We start from the raw sequence: 16,683 nt of genomic DNA, 5'->3' as shown, positions 1-16,683 counted from the left end.
TCTGAAACACGGAGAGCGACCTGAACTGTCGGCCCGTGTCCTCGTCTGTGAAACAGCGGCGCCCGCCGCGGTTAAGACAGGCCCCTCGATCCCTGCCCGCGGGCCTCGTCCCGGTGCCCGGGTGACACCGGGAGTGGGAAGCCCGCGGGGCCTCGGGTGACGCCCCTACACCGGCGCCGCGCGCAAGGCGACATCCCTGCAAACCCGCACTCGGCGCGGCACCTGCCCACTCACCTTGCGGGCGGTCCACGTGCCACCGTCGCGCGCCCTTGGCGCTTCAGCAACGTCCCGCACGGGGGCGCCCTTGCCCCGCGCTCGGCTGCCTGCGAGGCGGAGGCCACGCGGGGCGTGCGGGGCGCGTCACCCCGGACACGAGCTGTCGGGCTGCGGGGGTGTTCGCGGGCGCGGGGCCGAGACGGAGGGCCTCGGGGCCGTGCCTCGACCCCCGAGGCGGCGACAGCCCGGAGGGCGGGGCCGCGGCCCCGGGGGTGCGGGCATCTCGGCCGCCCCGCTCCCCAGCTGCGCTCCGCCCCGCGCGACTAGTGGGCGTGGCGACGTCGTGACGTTCCCGGCGTGGCCGCGGCCCCCGTATAAGAGGCCGCGCGGCGCTCGCCTTCGCACCAGTGGCGGCGGCGACATGGAGCTGCTCCGCACCATCGCAGCGCAGCCGGCGGGCGCCAAGGCCGGCGAGCAGCCGGGCAGGGCGGGCGGGGACCCGAAGCGCAGGCGGCCGTCTCCCGCCGAGGAGCCGCCGGCCGCCCCGCAGCCCCGCCACCACGCGGGCGCCGAGGTGTCACGGGTCGTCGTGGACCCCACGACGGGGAGGCGCTACTGCCGCGGCCGGGTGCTGGGCAAGGTGAGGGCGCCGCCCCCGCCGCCGGGGTCTCCCTCGGGCGGGGACCGGGCGCTTTCCGTCGGGAAGGACTTGGGGAGCAGCCTGCGCCCCCGCCCCACCCCCAGCCCCTGCTTTTCTTGCTTATTTTTCTTGTTTTTGACCGTCCCCGCCGCCCACCGCTCTGCCAGGCTCAGTTCCGTCTCGGCTTTGTTTCCTTGCAGGGCGGCTTCGCCAAATGTTACGAGATGACGGATTTGACGAACAACAAAGTCTACGCGGCCAAGATCATCCCTCACAGCCGGGTGGCCAAACCCCACCAGCGGGAGAAGGTGTGTGCGGTGGGGCGCTCTCGGCGGGGCCGCGGGTGGGAACCGCCTGCCGCGCGGCCGGCGGCGCTGAGCCTGTGCCTCCCGCAGATCGACAAAGAGATCGAGCTGCACCGGCTCCTGCACCACAAGCACGTCGTCCAGTTCCACCACCACTTCGAGGACCGGGAGAACATCTACATCCTGCTGGAGTACTGCAGCCGGCGGGTGCGTGCGCGCCCGGGCGCCGCGGGCTGGGGCTGGGGCTGGGGGGCCGGGGTCCGTGTGGGGGGCGGGAACCCCACATCCTGAAGCTGACGTCCCTGCCTGACAGCGCCTCCTCTCCCCTCCCCCCAGTCCATGGCTCACATCCTGAAAGCAAGGAAGGTGCTGACAGAGCCCGAAGTCCGGTACTACCTCCGGCAGATCGTGTCGGGACTGAAGTACCTTCACGAGCAGGAAATCCTGCACAGGGACCTCAAACTCGGTGAGTCCTTCACTCGGACACTGGCTTGTGGAGAGGGCCCCTCTTCTCTCTCGCTCCCTGACTCACGCATGCCCCTCCCTGGGATCCAGCCTTCAGTCTTGCTGGTGAATGGGGTGGGGGTGGGGGGGCCTGGGGGCGCTAGAATAGTCAGCAGCTGGCCGCTTGCCCCCAAAGCCGTGTGTGTGCACTTGCTCGCGGGCTTTCAAAGGACTCAGGCGCGTGTTGTTTGTCCCCCAGGGAACTTTTTTATTAACGAGGCCATGGAGCTGAAAGTCGGGGACTTCGGTTTGGCAGCCAGGCTGGAGCCCTTGGAGCACAGAAGGAGGTGAGAGCCAGAAAGACCCGCTCCTCCTGGGGTCTGTGCAGACCAAACGGGCTCCATAATTTCCCATCAGTGGATGCTCAACCTAAAAACCACAACAGTGTGAACGTGAGGAAGCATCTACTAAGTGTCCACTCTGGGCCTGACTGGGCCTGGTCCGAGTGCCTCCTGTCTGCACGTTGAATAGGAAACAGACCTGTCCTGAGTTTGCCTGCTGTGTACACAAAGGCCTGGTCCCAGTAGGTTCAAACACTGTCCATGTGGGCGGAGGAAACGGCATGCCTTAAAAAAAATACCAAGAACCACTTGGTCAGATGCCAGCTGTTCCAGTGCCAAAACCAAAAGTCAAATGTTTCCAAATAGAAACCCAACACAGTGCTTTCAAGGTTTTATCGAGGGAGCCAAATTCAAACAATGGAACAGTCCCTAATGAGCTCTTCCTATTTTGTCTTTGCAGAACCATATGTGGTACCCCAAACTATCTCTCCCCCGAAGTCCTCAACAAGCAAGGGCACGGCTGCGAGTCGGACATCTGGGCGTTAGGCTGTGTCATGTAAGTGACTGCACCACAGCGATCACCAAGCAGATGTGGGCCTAGATCTCAGTATTTGAAAAGCGTTGCTTTATGACCATTCCTGAAGATGTTTCCTTCCACCCAGGTACACAATGCTACTGGGAAGACCCCCGTTTGAAACCACGAACCTGAAAGAAACGTACAGGTGCATAAGGGAAGCACGGTACACCATGCCGTCCTCCCTGCTGGCCCCTGCTAAGCACTTGATAGCGAGCATGTTGTCCAAAAACCCAGAGGACCGGCCCCGTTTGGATGACATCATGCGACATGAGTTCTTTCTGCAGGTGGGTGTGTTTCTGGGGTCTCGGTGACATGCTGCTGATGCCCTCCCCAGCAGGTTACTGACCGCCTTCCTCGCTCCACAGGGCTTCACTCCCGACAGGCTTTCCTCCAGCTGCTGCCACACGGTCCCAGACTTCCACCTGTCCAGCCCCGCCAAGAATTTCTTCAGGAAAGCTGCTGCTGCTCTTTTTGGTGGCAAAAAGGACAAAGCAAGATATATTGACACACACAGTAAGTTTGAAGACCTCTCACTGTTCTGTATCCAGTGCTGTGTTTAAGTTGGATCCGTTAGTTAAAAGAGGCTTTTGCAGTGGCGTGGCGTACCAGTATGTTTGTACACTCTTGCACTTTTTATGGCGTAATAAACCTGCACTGCAGAATGGGATTGGTGGCTCTCTGTGGCATAGGCAGTGAAGTGTGCTTCTTGCATAATTGAAGCTAATGGCAGCGATGAAAATGCTGTTTTTGCCCTGGGTGCTCAGAGCTAGTTATTAATGCAAAGTGAGGAACTATGCTAGCTCTGTTCCTACCTGGTGAGGATAGAGTAACGCCCGAAATCCTTGTCCTCGGTTTGCAGATAGAGCATCTAAAGAAGATGAAGACATTTACAAGCTCAGGCATGATTTGAAAAAGGCTTCAATAACACAGCAACCCAACAAACACAGGACAGACGAGGTATGCTGGGAGAGACCAAAGTAGATACTGATGCTTTATGTCATTTCACTCTGTTAACTGTCGCTTGCTCTGGGATTGTCATAGTTCGAGCATGTCAGCGTTTGTTTATTTTCTTCCATCCCTTTACCCTTTGAAAGGAAAGATTTTTGTCTTTCCGTTGAACAATGCATGCAGTTGAGCTGCTACAGTAGCTCTTGCCTGGCGATGTCCACTGCTCTAACCTGGCCGTGTCCACTGCTCTAACCTGGCCATGTCCACTGCTCTAACCTGGCCGTGTCCACTTCTTTGAGAAGCTTTCCCAGCAGTGGCCACGATCTCCTCTGAACCTGGACTTCTCAGGCCTAAGTGACTTTCAGGTGCTGAACTCATTGTGCGGTTCTCTTCCCAGGAGCTCCCGCCGCCTCCCGCCACAGTCGCCGGGTCGGGAACAGCCGGGGTGGAAAACAGGCAGCAGGTTGGGGACGTGATTCGGATGATCGTCCGAGGGACCCTTGGCAGCTGCAGCAGCAGCAGCGAATGTAAGTGATGCCAACAACGCTTCCGACGGTGAAACGTCGGTGCCAGGGCTCAGCACTGGGTAACAGGCCCTTCCGCCTGCACACAACTAACGTACCATCGAAGGAGCAAGCAGAGGACCTGGGAGGAGTCTGGGAGGAGTTTTGGGTTCCATGTCCTTAGAAGAATCAGTGGAGGGAAACATGGCATCTGCCAGAGCCGAGGGTTTGTTAATTATTCCGTCGCTTTCCCTGACTTTACAGGCCTGGAGGACAGCACCATGGGAAGCGTGGCCGACACAGTGGCCAGAGTCCTCCGCGGGTGCCTGGAGAACATGCCGGAGGCCGACTGCATTCCCAGGGAGCAGCTGAGCACCTCCTTCCAGTGGGTCACCAAGTGGGTCGATTACTCGAACAAGTACGGCTTCGGGTACCAGCTCTCCGACCACACGGTGGGCGTCCTCTTCAACAATGGGGCCCACATGAGCCTCCTTCCAGACAAGAGGTGAGGCTGGCACGTGCAGTCCTGCGGCACCCTGTCTCGCGCTGAGACGTGGAAACAGCCACTGACCGCGTCTGTCCTCTCCCGCCACCCCTGCCCGCAGGACCGTCCACTACTACGCGGAGCTCGGCCAGTGCTCTGTCTTCACAGCGACAGCCGCCCCTGAGCAGTTCATCAGCCAAGTGACGGTGCTCAAGTACTTCTCCCACTACATGGAGGAGAACCTCATGGACGTAGGTGCTGGGCTCAGAGCGGATGCTGGGAGGGGGGTCTGGCCGGGGTGACTGAGGGGCTGCGGGGGGTCGGGGATCCCGGGCCACCTAACATCTGCTTGCTTTGGAGAGGCACCTGCCTCGAAGGATGGAGTGCACACTGCAGTCTCACAGGCACCTCTGCCAATCTTCCAGGGTGGAGACCTGCCCAGCGTCACTGACACCCGGAGGCCGCGGCTCTACCTCCTTCAGTGGCTCAAGTCCGACAAGGCCTTAATGATGCTCTTCAACGACGGCACCTTCCAGGTGAGCAGCCTGGGGAAGGGCAGGTGGAGGTCCGAGAGGGACTTGCCCTCTAGCTCGTGACCCACGTTCCCCATGCATATTCCGAGACCTGATGTCTTGGTTTACTCTCGAAGGTGAATTTCTACCACGACCACACGAAGGTGATCATCTGCAGCCAGGACGAGGAGTACCTGCTCACCTACATCAACGAGGACCGGCTCTCCACCACCTTCCGGCTGACCACGCTGCTGGTGTCTGGCTGCGCGCCGGAGCTGAAGCAGCGGATGGAGTACGCACTGAACATGCTCTTGCAGAGGTGCAACTAGCCGACTGGGCCGCAGGCCGCAGCTCCTCCCACGGAGCCATACGGGCACAGGGGAAGGTTCCGCACGCTGAGGCGGGCAGCGGTGGTACGAAGGCCGTCCTTCTAGCTGCGGGACTGTCTGAGGATGCCGCTCTTGACCTGGACAGTCCGAGTGGGAACCCAAATGCAGTGACCTGTTGTAAAAGTTTTTTCGGACAATTTTAGAGAAAGGTGCATTGACTCTGACTCCTGTTGAGTGTTTGAGGCAGAGGACTGGGGCTGTGACCGTCCCTCCCAAAGGGGAGGAGCCGTATGGAAAAGGCTGTGACTGCAGCGGGGCAGCGTGTGGCTGCCTAACTGTGAACTATGGCCATCTACAACGTTTTTGGTTACTTTTTAAGACACTTGTGGCTGGAAAAGTGCATTCCTTGTTAATAAACTTTTTATTTATTACAGCCAAAGAGCAGTATTTATTATCAGATGTTCTTTTTTTTATGTTGACCATTTTAAACTGTTGGCAATAAAGCTAATGGAAAAGCAGCAGCACTTGTCCAGTGGTCGGTCTGTCTGTCATGTCGCTGGGCGCAGCCTTCTTCAGTCTGGACAGCATATATGGGGCATAGACGCGTACCGGAGAGCTAGATCTTTGCTTTGCTACTAGTTTCCAGGCAGGCAGAGTAGATCTCGCTTGACAAGAGTATAACGAAAATACTGCTCTCGTTGCAAATACAGGCCTCCTACTAACTCCAAACCAGTTTCTCTCCGGAGGGCTCAGCTTGGAGCTGAGGCTGTTGCGATCTGTGTAAACAGACTCTGTTATTAGTGTCAGAAGGTGCAGGAAGTTTATCTTAATATGGACAAAATGCTATGCTGTATGTGCCCGCACCTCCAAGTGTATTACTCACCCGAACCTGCCCCGACGCCTCCCGCGCCACCGGCAGGACCAGCGCCCTCTCCAATGGGGGAAGGGCTTCCTACATAGTCGTTGTGTTTTCCTTCTGGTGCGCGGTGGCGAGGACGGCATGGGAACCAGCTCTGCTTTCAAACGATCAAGTCACCCAGAGCAGACCAAGCTTCTGTTCCGTGGGACCTGCCCTGGGACAGGCACGAAAGCTGCCCGGCCTGTTCCTGAACTTGCAGTGACCCGTCCGAGAGGCAGCGCCTCGTGCTGGGTGGTGACCTGCTGTGGGAAGGTGCGTCCTGAGAAGTTGGCGTCTCCCGTCGGGGCGAGGGCCGCACTGGGATCCTGCACGGGGGTGCTGAGGTGGAGGTGTGATTGTCCACGTCTCTAAAATTATCACCAACCGCTCCTGACGTATTTTATTACTAAATGTCAGGTCTGGGGAATTTTCCCTGGATGCTCCACAGGTCCCAGACGGCTGGGATGCTCCGGCCATGTGTACAGTGTGAGTCTGTTAAATGGCTTAGAGCCGTGGTCGGCAAACTCATCAGTCCACAGAGCCAAATATCAACAGCACAACGATTGAAATTTCTTTTGAGAGCCAAATTTTTTAAACTTAAACTTCTTCTAACGCCACTCCTTCAAAATAGACTCGCCCAGGCCGTGGTATTTTGTGGAAGAGCCGCACTCAAGGGGCCAAAGAGCCGCATGTGGCTCTCGAGCCATGGTTTGCTGACCACGGGCTTAGAGTAATAGCTGAAAAAAAAATTATACTCATCGCTGGGTGTGCAAAAGTAGAATCTATCCTTTCAGGCAGAGAAGAAAAAAGCGGGAGTTGGCAAATGGTAGAAAATGTTCTTTCATTTTGAGTTGCACAGTGTAAGGCTACATAGTACTTTGCAGCTTGAAAACCTGTGCTTGTCCATTTTGTGTGTGCTGAGGGTCCCCGGGTCGGAGATGTGGAGTAAACCCACACCCCTCCCTGCCCACAAGGAAGTCCCGGCTGAGTGGAGGAGACAGTGAATTTACTTACTAGCCTGATACATGCGTGATGTTATGACCCAGGTATGCGCTGGGTGTTCTGGGAACCTGCCGAGACTAGGAATCATGAAGGAGCCCCAGGCATGGGGTGGGCGCAGAGGCTAAATTCCAGAGGAGGAAGTTCTCGTTCATTGGGCTTTAAAGATGATGGGGTTAAGGAGAAGAATGCGGCAGGGAAGGTGTTCTCAGCAGTGGGAATTATGTGCACGGCACCCGAGGACGAGCGTTCACCGTGCCAGTGGGTGTGTCGGCCTGGCAGGCAGAGGCCGGAAGGAGCAGACGGCAGGCCTTCCGCGTGCCGCCCGGGCGTGTGGGCTGCACCGAAGGTTATGCTGGTCACAGGTTTTGAGGAGGAAAGGGACCTTGTATTTCAGTTTTAGAGAATTCATTCTGGGGGCAAACGGACTGGGGACGAAGGTGGAGAAAGAAACCGAGCTGCACAGCCTCAGTGCTCTGATCCAGGTGAGAAGGGACCGGAGGACAAGGAGCAGGTGGAGTCAGACGCAGCATCTCCTTGCCCACTGGCTCGTGGCCGTCTCCTAGAGCTGGGTGCCTGGCCTGGCGGAAGGCGGCCAAATACTGAGCGAATCATCGAACGACAGTAGGCTGGGGAGGGATTTGGAAAGTGGACTTTCAGAGCGTTCAGCTGATTGACTGTGAAGCCTGAGGAAGACGGTGGGGCTCAGGATGATTGGCTGGAGCAGTCCCTGGGTGGCGGGGCGGCGGGGGGGGGGGGGGGGGGGGGGGGGGGGGCGGCAGGGGGTGTTGTGTGGGGCCGGGGACGGAAATAGATTAGGAATACAGAAGGAAGAGCCTGATTCAGGAAAGGATGGTGAGTTCAGGACATGCTGAATCAGACCTGTGTGAGGATGCCCAAAGAGGTCCAGAGAACAGTGGAATATACATGTCCATGTCCTGAGAGCAAGACTGGGGAGTAGCCAGGTTTGGGCAACATCATAGGAGGGCAAGAGAGCAAAGAGGCTGGGTCCCTGGCACCCAGCCGAATTCCTACGGTGCTGAGGGCAGCCACCGAGGACACAGCAAAGCCGTGGAAGTGGGGGGAGGAGGCTAAAACATTCCTCAGTACATTCCACTCTTCCAAACCAAGGGAGCCTGCAGTCCATAAAAACACCAACACGGCAGCTGTGCTTCATGAGCACCTCGGGCCTCGAGAATGTTTCTCAGCCGCCTCGGATCCTGGGAGCAGATGGGCTGAGGGAAAAGGCGATGTCGGAAGGCGTCCTGACTTCCACGCATCCTCACGATAGGAAGGGGAAGGTGAATCAACATGAAGGCTCAGGCACTTTCAGAGCCAGATGGGGAATTGGCCAGCAGACTCTTCGTTGGAGTCCATTGTCAAATAATTGTCATCATTGAACCATTGGGAGCTTTCAGACAAAAATGAGCATTTCCAACTCCTTTTGAAAAATGTCAAGATCAGGCAAAATTGGGTTTGCATTTTTGCTTAAGGCTGGTCAGCTGGAGCCGAGAAGCACCCGCCCCTGAGGGAGGGACAAGCCCTCCCCAGGGTCCTCACCTGGCCCCTCACCTTACCTGGCCCCTCCCCTCACCTGGCCCCTCTGGACCTGTGAACAGAGCCTCTCTTAGAGCCAGGTGAGACTGAGGAAACCAATCTTCAAATTCTGATGACAAAAGCTGGTTTCATGTCTATAAATTTCTTGTCATTTAAAAGAATAACAAGGGAGACATGACAATGTAAGTTTTCTCCTCTACTTTAATATTGTCTTTATTAATAACTAGAGGCCCGGTGCATGAAATTCATGCCCTGGGGGGGGGGGTCCCGCAGCCCGGCCTGTGCCCTTTCACAGTCCAGGAGCCCTTGGGGGATGTCTGACTGACAGCTTAGGCCCGCTTCCCACAGGGAGCATCAGACATCCTTAGCGCTGCCATGGAGGTGGGAGAGGCTGTGAGCCGGTCATTCTGCTGTTCAGTTGATTTGCATATTAGCCTTTTATTATATAGGATTCCCTGTGCCCATTACCTCTTTGTTTCACATTTTGGATGACCTGGGGGAAAGTGTGGACTGGGTGTTGAAGGTCAGGTGGAGCTGAGGGGAAATGAAGCAGTAAGTCCCGACACAGACAAGTGAAGACCTACAGGGCCTTTAGTCGCTGTGGGTTTCACCAGAATGTGCTTGATTTCTGTTCACCAGGATTTCTGCCTAACCAGCAGAAGGTGGTTACGTTCATCTCACATAATTCATGATGAAATCCAGGGTGAAGGTGAGTTTGGAGGTTTTGTAGATGAGGAACAGGAGATCATTCTTCATCTGACTTGCACGGCTGGTTCGAATATAATCTTGTTAGCAGGTACCATAACCCATCCCGCTCCCTGCTGTCGACCTGCTAGGCCCGGCTGCTGACTCCGAGACACCTGAGCTGTGGGCTGGCGGCTGATTGTCGCTCCCTCCCACCTGGGTAGAGGGGAGGCAGGGCATTGAGGTGGGCTCTGCAGCAGCGGCCCCTGCCCACCTGGGCTTGACCTTGGGTCTCCTGTTCCCATCTGCTGCCCTGCAGGCCTGCAGCTCTGCCACAGGGTTAGGACTAAACGCTGAGGAATGTTCTCCATGGGGATCAGTCACAGGGCAGGGCGAGTGACTAAACTGGCCCAAGACCAGCACCAGGCTTTTGGTTTTACCTCAATAATACACTCTGAGTTGAAGCAGTTAAATCTTCCTCCAAATACAACGTTCGTACCTAGACTATTAACAAATAGAATGACCTCTGACATTTGTGCAGTCTGACATATTGCTCTCAGGTTCACCCCTCCCCCAACAAATGTTCGCCTTGCGTTGCTCAAGTTAAAACGATGTACTGGACAGTACAGAACTGGTGTTTACTTTAACACAATAATTAAAAAACTGCATTAGAAAATATCATTGCAAGTAGACTTTCATAAATGCATTCAGAAATAGCAATGAAAACATGGTTGTTCATCTGAACATAAGAATGTAAATTAATACATTTCCAAAGCCCTAAAGTGCGAAAAAACTATAGTTTACCTCAAAGGAAATACGCAAGTTAAAACTTACGGCAAAAACAAAATCAGTTCCCCAAATAAGAAACATTTGTGGCTGAGACAAAAAGTAAGCAAATTGTGGAAACAGATGATGTAGCAGGAGAAGCTTAGACTCTCCATCAGGGCTCAGGCGGATGCAGCCGGCAGTGCTGCTGGGCGACCTGAGCAGCCACTCTGTTCCGACGTTGCTCCGCTGCGAAGCAATGATCATGATAAAAACTGTCAGAATCCATTAGGTCGAACAATGCCATGCTGCCAATATCTGGCCATTTTTGACCTGGAACAGAAGCTGTTTTGGTCATTCAGAAGAGGAGAAATGACAATGTCCGTTTCTCCCCCATTTTAACCTTGTCTTTACTAACATTGCCCTGTGCCCACTCCTCGGTGTCGTAGGGACCTCAGTGGTTAGCTATATCCCACATCACGCTGATCGTCGTCCTTCAGGGGAGAGCACAACTTAACTGTCCTCAGCACTTTTCATCAGCGATTTCCATTTCATCACGCTCCTGGGAACCTCCATTTTCTTCCTGTGACTGCGGCCGCGCAGGCGGTCACGCCAACATTCCCCACGTATCCTCCCCCCACCCCTGTTTTCTAAGGAACAAAACTTCTTCCATGTCAAAACATCTGCTGTGAGACAGATCTGTGGCACGTGGTTTTGGAAACAGTGACGTAAACGTAGATCTCCTGAAGTCAGCACTGCGGGAGCTTTCATACGCGAGTCTGCTCCGTGGGTCTCCATGGGAGAAGGGGCTTTGCCACACCTGCTGGCTGTGCCGTTTCTCTTGGATTCACTTTTAAATCACAAGGAACTATGTTCCTTGGAATATAGTTTGTCCGTGATGTCGTGATCATACTTGGTAGCCCAGATTGACTTTTAACAGAGCTCAGACCTGCCAGATGGGTTGGGATGAACAACCAGATCCTTACAGCAGGAGGACATTCCGGTGAATAGGAACTTTAACACCATCTCTGACATCACGGTTCCAGCCCCCTCGATAGCTCATCCGTGACCTCATCCGTAAAGATAATTCCCTCTGGAAGGAGAAACCTGTGGCCCTAAAGCAAACTCAGTGGCGAGGGAGCGAGGCTGACTTTCCACGCAGACCCCTCACCCCAGGGGTTTGCACATTTCTGTTTCCTGGTGGTGAGAGAGTTGAAAAGCTTTAAAATAACGTGTTGGCCGCGGTCACCGTTGGTTTGGAAGAGAGCACGTTGGTGGTACTCACCTGAACGCACGGTACTGAGGGCCCTCCCCACCTGCCCCGTGAGACCCCACCGCAGAGAGGAGCCGCTGCGTCATATGGTACATCAGGGCATGACGGTAACTAACGTTCAATTCGAGACTTGGAGGAGCCAGTTTTAACTGGGCCACGTGAAAGGCACCGAGGAAAGGGTTATGCGTTCAAAACAGACAGACCTCCGTCAGTGCAGAGTCAGGAGACCGGAGATGACGATCACACGGCTCCCGAAGCACGATCTCTAGCCCACTGAAGGGGAGAGGGTCGTTCGGGTCCACCATGTGGTTTGGAACCAGTCCTGCAGGCTCCCGATGAAATCCTCGTCTCAGTCGGCTTTTCCTCGCTGTTACTGAACGGCTGTGACCTGTCAACAGCACAGCGCATGTGTGTAGCAGGCGATTACACGCTGCAGTTTATCTGGGGAAGGACTGGCCATGTCCAGTCCCAAACATGTCTGGGTTTGGAGGATACATACATGGCTGCCTATGAAATTTTCATTGTCATTCGCGTGAGTTTCATGCAGCTGAGATGCATCTAGTGTGAGTCCCGTGTTACCCGCATTTGACTCCAACGCCCTCTCCCAGGAAAAGCGGGTCAGGAATTCCAAGGCTGCCGCTGTCTGTGGCCTTATTTTTATCTCCATTAAGCAGAGCAGCAGCAAAGTGAGTCCAGGCTGTTCAAACCCATTCAGATCCACGACACACAATGTGCGTCTTACTTCACCCGTGTGTTAAGATGGTGACAATGGTGGTAAGCAATGTTGATGACAGCCAGTGGTTCAGGTGCCGCATGGTAAAGGAGAATGAAAGAAGCATATTTGGGCAGAAAAGGGTTTCTCTAATCCCTCATCTTCTACAGACATGGATGCAGAATCAATTACTTATCATTTCAACGTGGAGGCATATGGTTGCGTTAAACAGGGACACGATTTCATCTGCTTCAAAGAGGAAGGCCTCAAATAGGAATATGGAGTCCTGGTCGCAGATGAAAGCGATTTCCTTCGCTTCAGGTGAATTTGCAACGTCCTCTGAGAAGAATACATCTCACTGATTTTTAAAAAATATTAAAATATTCTGTGGACTGTGGCAATGCTCTTATGGAGATAAGAGCTTAAATATACCCACACTATTTTTTTTGTCAATATTAGTTTAAATGCCAATATTAAGTCTACCCAGATGTCACAATTATTTTTCCAGGAAAGGAAATTAGAAAATAATATTCTCCTGAGTTCCTAGATGCACCAACGAATTCTTCCTTGCGCCTGGTGCATTGTGACTTACAGGTGCATTGTGACTTAGGGTGCATTTAGAACTGCAATCGGATTAGCATCATGGGCTCCACTAAGAACTAAATGCAAGAATGCTCTTCGTGTCGGGTATGTTACCGCTCGCTGGCTGAGTGAGGGAGATGATACACTGAACGTACCGTGCAGTGATTTGAGTTTCTCAGGAGGGTTTGCCAGATCCCAAGTGGCCTTCCTTGTAGCATCGATGGTACCAGAGGGACATGTCACGGTGCCTGCAGCTGGCCTTTTATTTTAATGGGGAGAAGGATAAAAAAGGAAGTAAGATTAGGAGTCATAATTTTAAAAAGAGACTTTTATCACATGCATTTAATAATTTCCAATAATTAATAGCCAAGAGAAAGATTTTTTAAAATCTCTGGGCTAAATCAATATTTTTGTTTAAACCTGAAAGTGCATGATTTAAAAAATGCAGCTCCCACAGGGCACATCACAATAGTCCACATTCTTGTGAAGAGGGGGACTTGGGCTCTTTTTCTTCCTCTGTTAGCTCAGCACTCACGTGGCTGAGTCACGTACTTTGCCTTAAATGTCACTGATTTTGGCTACACAGAGAAGTCGTCATTTGCCCAGGTGTTTGGGCGACTTCTTTTCAGTGAAGTGCCGTGGCCTTTTTAGAAAAGTATTAAACATGTGATATTATTTCAGCCTGATATTCACACACAACGGGTGTCTGCCAGGCACGTTTCCTGCCCAGGTGAAGGGATTTTGGGTCAACAAAGGCGCAGAACCTCCATTTGGTTGTATTCCGGTTTTCAGACTCTGTTTTAAGAAGTTGCGAGATGAAAGAAAGTCGGTATCCTGACCAGCGAATGGCAGAACACCGCTTGCTTTACATAATAAAGCAAAACCAACGGAAAGCACAGCCCTCTCCGGAGCGTCCACAGTATAAGGCGGGTCCTGGGGAAGCCTGCCCTGTTGGAGCTCTGTGAGCCAGGCCTCCCTGCATTTAAGAAAATGAGCGAATCACTGAAACCTTTTGGGAGATGAAGGATTCAGTTTGCTCCATGCCCGGCCCTTTCTCGTGTGCACAGGGGACCTGTGAGCGGAGGCCGGAAGCGGTGGGGGAGGTAGAAGAGAGCGAACAGTTATTTTGTTTTTCTGGATTACATGCTGCATCTTCGCAAAGGGAAACCTATGAAATAAAAACAAAACCCAAGCTTCAAAAATTACACTTCATCTTTCTTTCACGTAGGTTCTTTGCAGCATCAAAGCTCCATTTCCAAAAGCGCCCCGCAGAGGGAGGTTTGGGTTGAAGAAACAGACCCTGGTGCTGTGAAGTCCTCAGAGGGTTTCATCGCACGGGCATCCTTTGACTCATGAGGAGTCGGTGCCAAAACGTATTTCAAAGTGTAAGATGAATAAGCTGCTGGAAACCCTGTTCTCTCCACGAGGAACTGAACCCCTTACAGACAGCACCCACTCACTATCAGTGTGAACACGGGCCCACTGGGTTGTTGGGGGCATTCTCGATCTCATTGCACAAACAAGATCGCACGGAACCAAGTTGTTACAAACACATTTGTACAAGGTCACTTCTCCCTCCACTGGGTCAGCTGACACCCTCCGATGGTACTAGTATTGGCCAATAGCTAAAATTCAGACTATTTTATATTTTTTTCTGTCCTTTCCTAGAGTTGGGGTCCTGGGATTTTAAGATCTAAAGTCGTTAGCTGTACACAATTACTGGAAATCACTGGGTGAAGGTGCAGTTCTATGAGAAGGGATGAAATCCAACCATATCTCCACTTAACCAGGTAAGATGTAGAGGCGCTGCTGAAAGCAGTGAAGGGTTTGAATAACAAACACATTACTGCCAAAGCAAGGATTTCACAATGCATCTAATAACAGGGAGCATTTATTTATTAGGATAAATACCAACTAAAATAAACTTTACACGTATGCTACTTGCAAAAATTACATCATTATCAAAATAACACCACATTATTGATAAAATGGTATAGGTTTTACATTATTTTATTTTTTACTGTGGGTTTTAGGTTCAATCTATGCTTCTACACTATCAAATCTTAACATTTCAAAATTGAGGTTCAAAAATCAGCTTACATCAAACAATCAGATCCAGGGCTCAAATACCAGGCTGTAGGAAACATGGGCACTGTCCTTTATTGGCGTCAACTGGCAGTTCCACAAATTTCAAGAGATTCAAGAAGTTACTGTGAAGTAACAAAGGAAAGATGGCTTTTGTTTGTGGGTGGTTTTAACAGTGATAGGAAATGTACTTAGATGAGTTGAGTCAGAGTGTGCCTTTTTTTTGCTAAAATGGGTATTTACCATTTCCAAAATTAAAGACCAAAAATATCTTCATCACAATCAGTCATTGTGCTCAGAGTTCTCACTCTGTCACAGCTTCAAGCACTGAGGGTGACATTCATTGTGGGGGCTTGCTGATCTCGGTTCTCAGCTCATTTGAAAAGCAATGATACTATTTTCAGAAGGCAATTAACTTTAAACTCCCAAACAGAGCACAGCCATGGATTTGCGTTCACAGCATTCACATTAGCATTGTGAATCATCTCTTTGAAATCCCCAATCTCATGTTGGTACACTTGCTTCTCTTTAGAAGCAACGAAAGTGAGGCTACGTCCTGGGAGTCAATGATGGGTTTTCTGTTTTCTGTTTAGTTTTGTGATCAAACAACCAGGATGTTTGACTTCATTAGCACAAAATAAATTTATTTTTAAAAGACCGAACAAACCAAACCAAAAAAAAACCCCAAGCCGGACTGAATTTAGCTCTCCTTGCTCATCAAGACAGCATTTTTGGAAATGAGACATATCTTAAAGGGAAGATACTTTATATGGAGACTTCCTCTGTAAAACCGGTGTTGGGTGTTGGGGTGTTGGGTGTTGGGGTGCTGGCATGTTGGGTGTTGGGGTATTGAGGTGCTAGCGTGTTAGGGTGTTGGGGTGCTGGCATGTTGAGTGTTGGGATCTGGCGTGTTGGGTATTGGGGTGCTGGTGTGTTGGGTGTTGAGGTGTTAGGGTGCTGGCATGTTGGGGTGTTGGGGTATTGGGGTGCTGAGGAAGGTGCCTGTGCTTTTGCTCTGGACTACTTCTGAATCAGGCACCTTTCATTTTACAAAGTGGAGGACGTATTAAACCCTTTGCTCCAATCGGCAGCTGCAGGGAAGGGGTGTTGTTCAGAAGGGTGGTCTGGCCGGGGAGGAATCAGACCCGTGTCAGGTGGGCCCAGAATCTGCATCTGTAACAAACGTCCAGAGTTCTGAGCTGCTGACCCTCAGTCACATCTGAGACCACGAGGCAGGATCACGTGGGACATTTGGAAAATACTCTATATGTTCAAGAAAAAGGAAGTAAGAATCACAGATCCTTCCTACAAACAGGGCTTTCCCATGAGGAAGCAGGTGTACCTGCTTCACCGATGTACGCGAGAGGGAGACTGGCTGCTTCGCCAAAGGAAATTTTCTCCCCTTTGAGGCTAAAAGTCCCCACTGAGGCAGCGGTTAGTCTCCAAATCCTGCCGGGCGCAGAGTCATTCATGGAGGGTCTGTTTGGGAATTTTGAGAAGGACACTAGCTAGAACTAACATTTTCCGCCATGAACTTACTGTGCTCTTTGGTTTTTATCATGGAAAACTCGGTGGTTGGGAGTTAATTGACGGACTGTGTGCTGGACCATTTTATCCGTTTCTATGTGTGGAACATCCACTCTTTCAAAGGCCACTTATACAAGGTCCTCACTATTTCCGACTTACACTTGTAGCTCCGGAGATGAAGAAAATGGTTGTAGGGCCATGGGAGGGATCGCCAATAATGAGCCGCGTGTGCCAGGTGGACAGGATGTTTCCTTAACAGCACAGTGGCCCGCCCTCAATAGTGCTGGTTGAAGGCAAAATTG

The 16,683-nt window shown here is 52.4% G+C and overlaps 1 protein-coding gene across 2 annotated transcripts; it reads left to right on the top strand.

The window, feature by feature from the left end:
- Nucleotides 1–634: 634 nt before the first annotated feature.
- Nucleotides 635–5,817, top strand: PLK2 (polo like kinase 2). 2 transcript variants are annotated; one of them, XM_028137438.2, is made up of 14 exons: nt 635–856; nt 1,057–1,164; nt 1,252–1,368; nt 1,498–1,627; nt 1,865–1,952; nt 2,407–2,502; nt 2,609–2,807; nt 2,889–3,036; nt 3,383–3,480; nt 3,869–3,998; nt 4,239–4,479; nt 4,580–4,709; nt 4,884–4,994; nt 5,108–5,817. In XM_028137438.2, the coding sequence occupies exons 1-14, from the start codon at nt 638–640 to the stop codon at nt 5,297–5,299; spliced, it is 2,007 nt and encodes a 668-aa protein (XP_027993239.2). In that variant the 5' UTR covers nt 635–637; the 3' UTR covers nt 5,300–5,817. The 2 variants fall into 2 exon arrangements, with proteins under 2 accessions (XP_027993239.2, XP_054571351.1); XM_054715376.1 differs by having other exon boundaries at nt 4,863–4,994.
- The last annotated feature ends 10,866 nt before the right edge of the window (nt 5,818–16,683 follow it).

The sequence above is a fragment of the Eptesicus fuscus genome, chromosome 4, assembly GCF_027574615.1.
Source record: "Eptesicus fuscus isolate TK198812 chromosome 4, DD_ASM_mEF_20220401, whole genome shotgun sequence".
In the NCBI taxonomy this organism is placed as follows: Eukaryota; Metazoa; Chordata; class Mammalia; order Chiroptera; family Vespertilionidae; genus Eptesicus; species Eptesicus fuscus.
The sequence above is the reverse complement of the archived record's forward strand: the minus strand, read 5'-3'. Positions and strand labels throughout refer to the sequence as shown.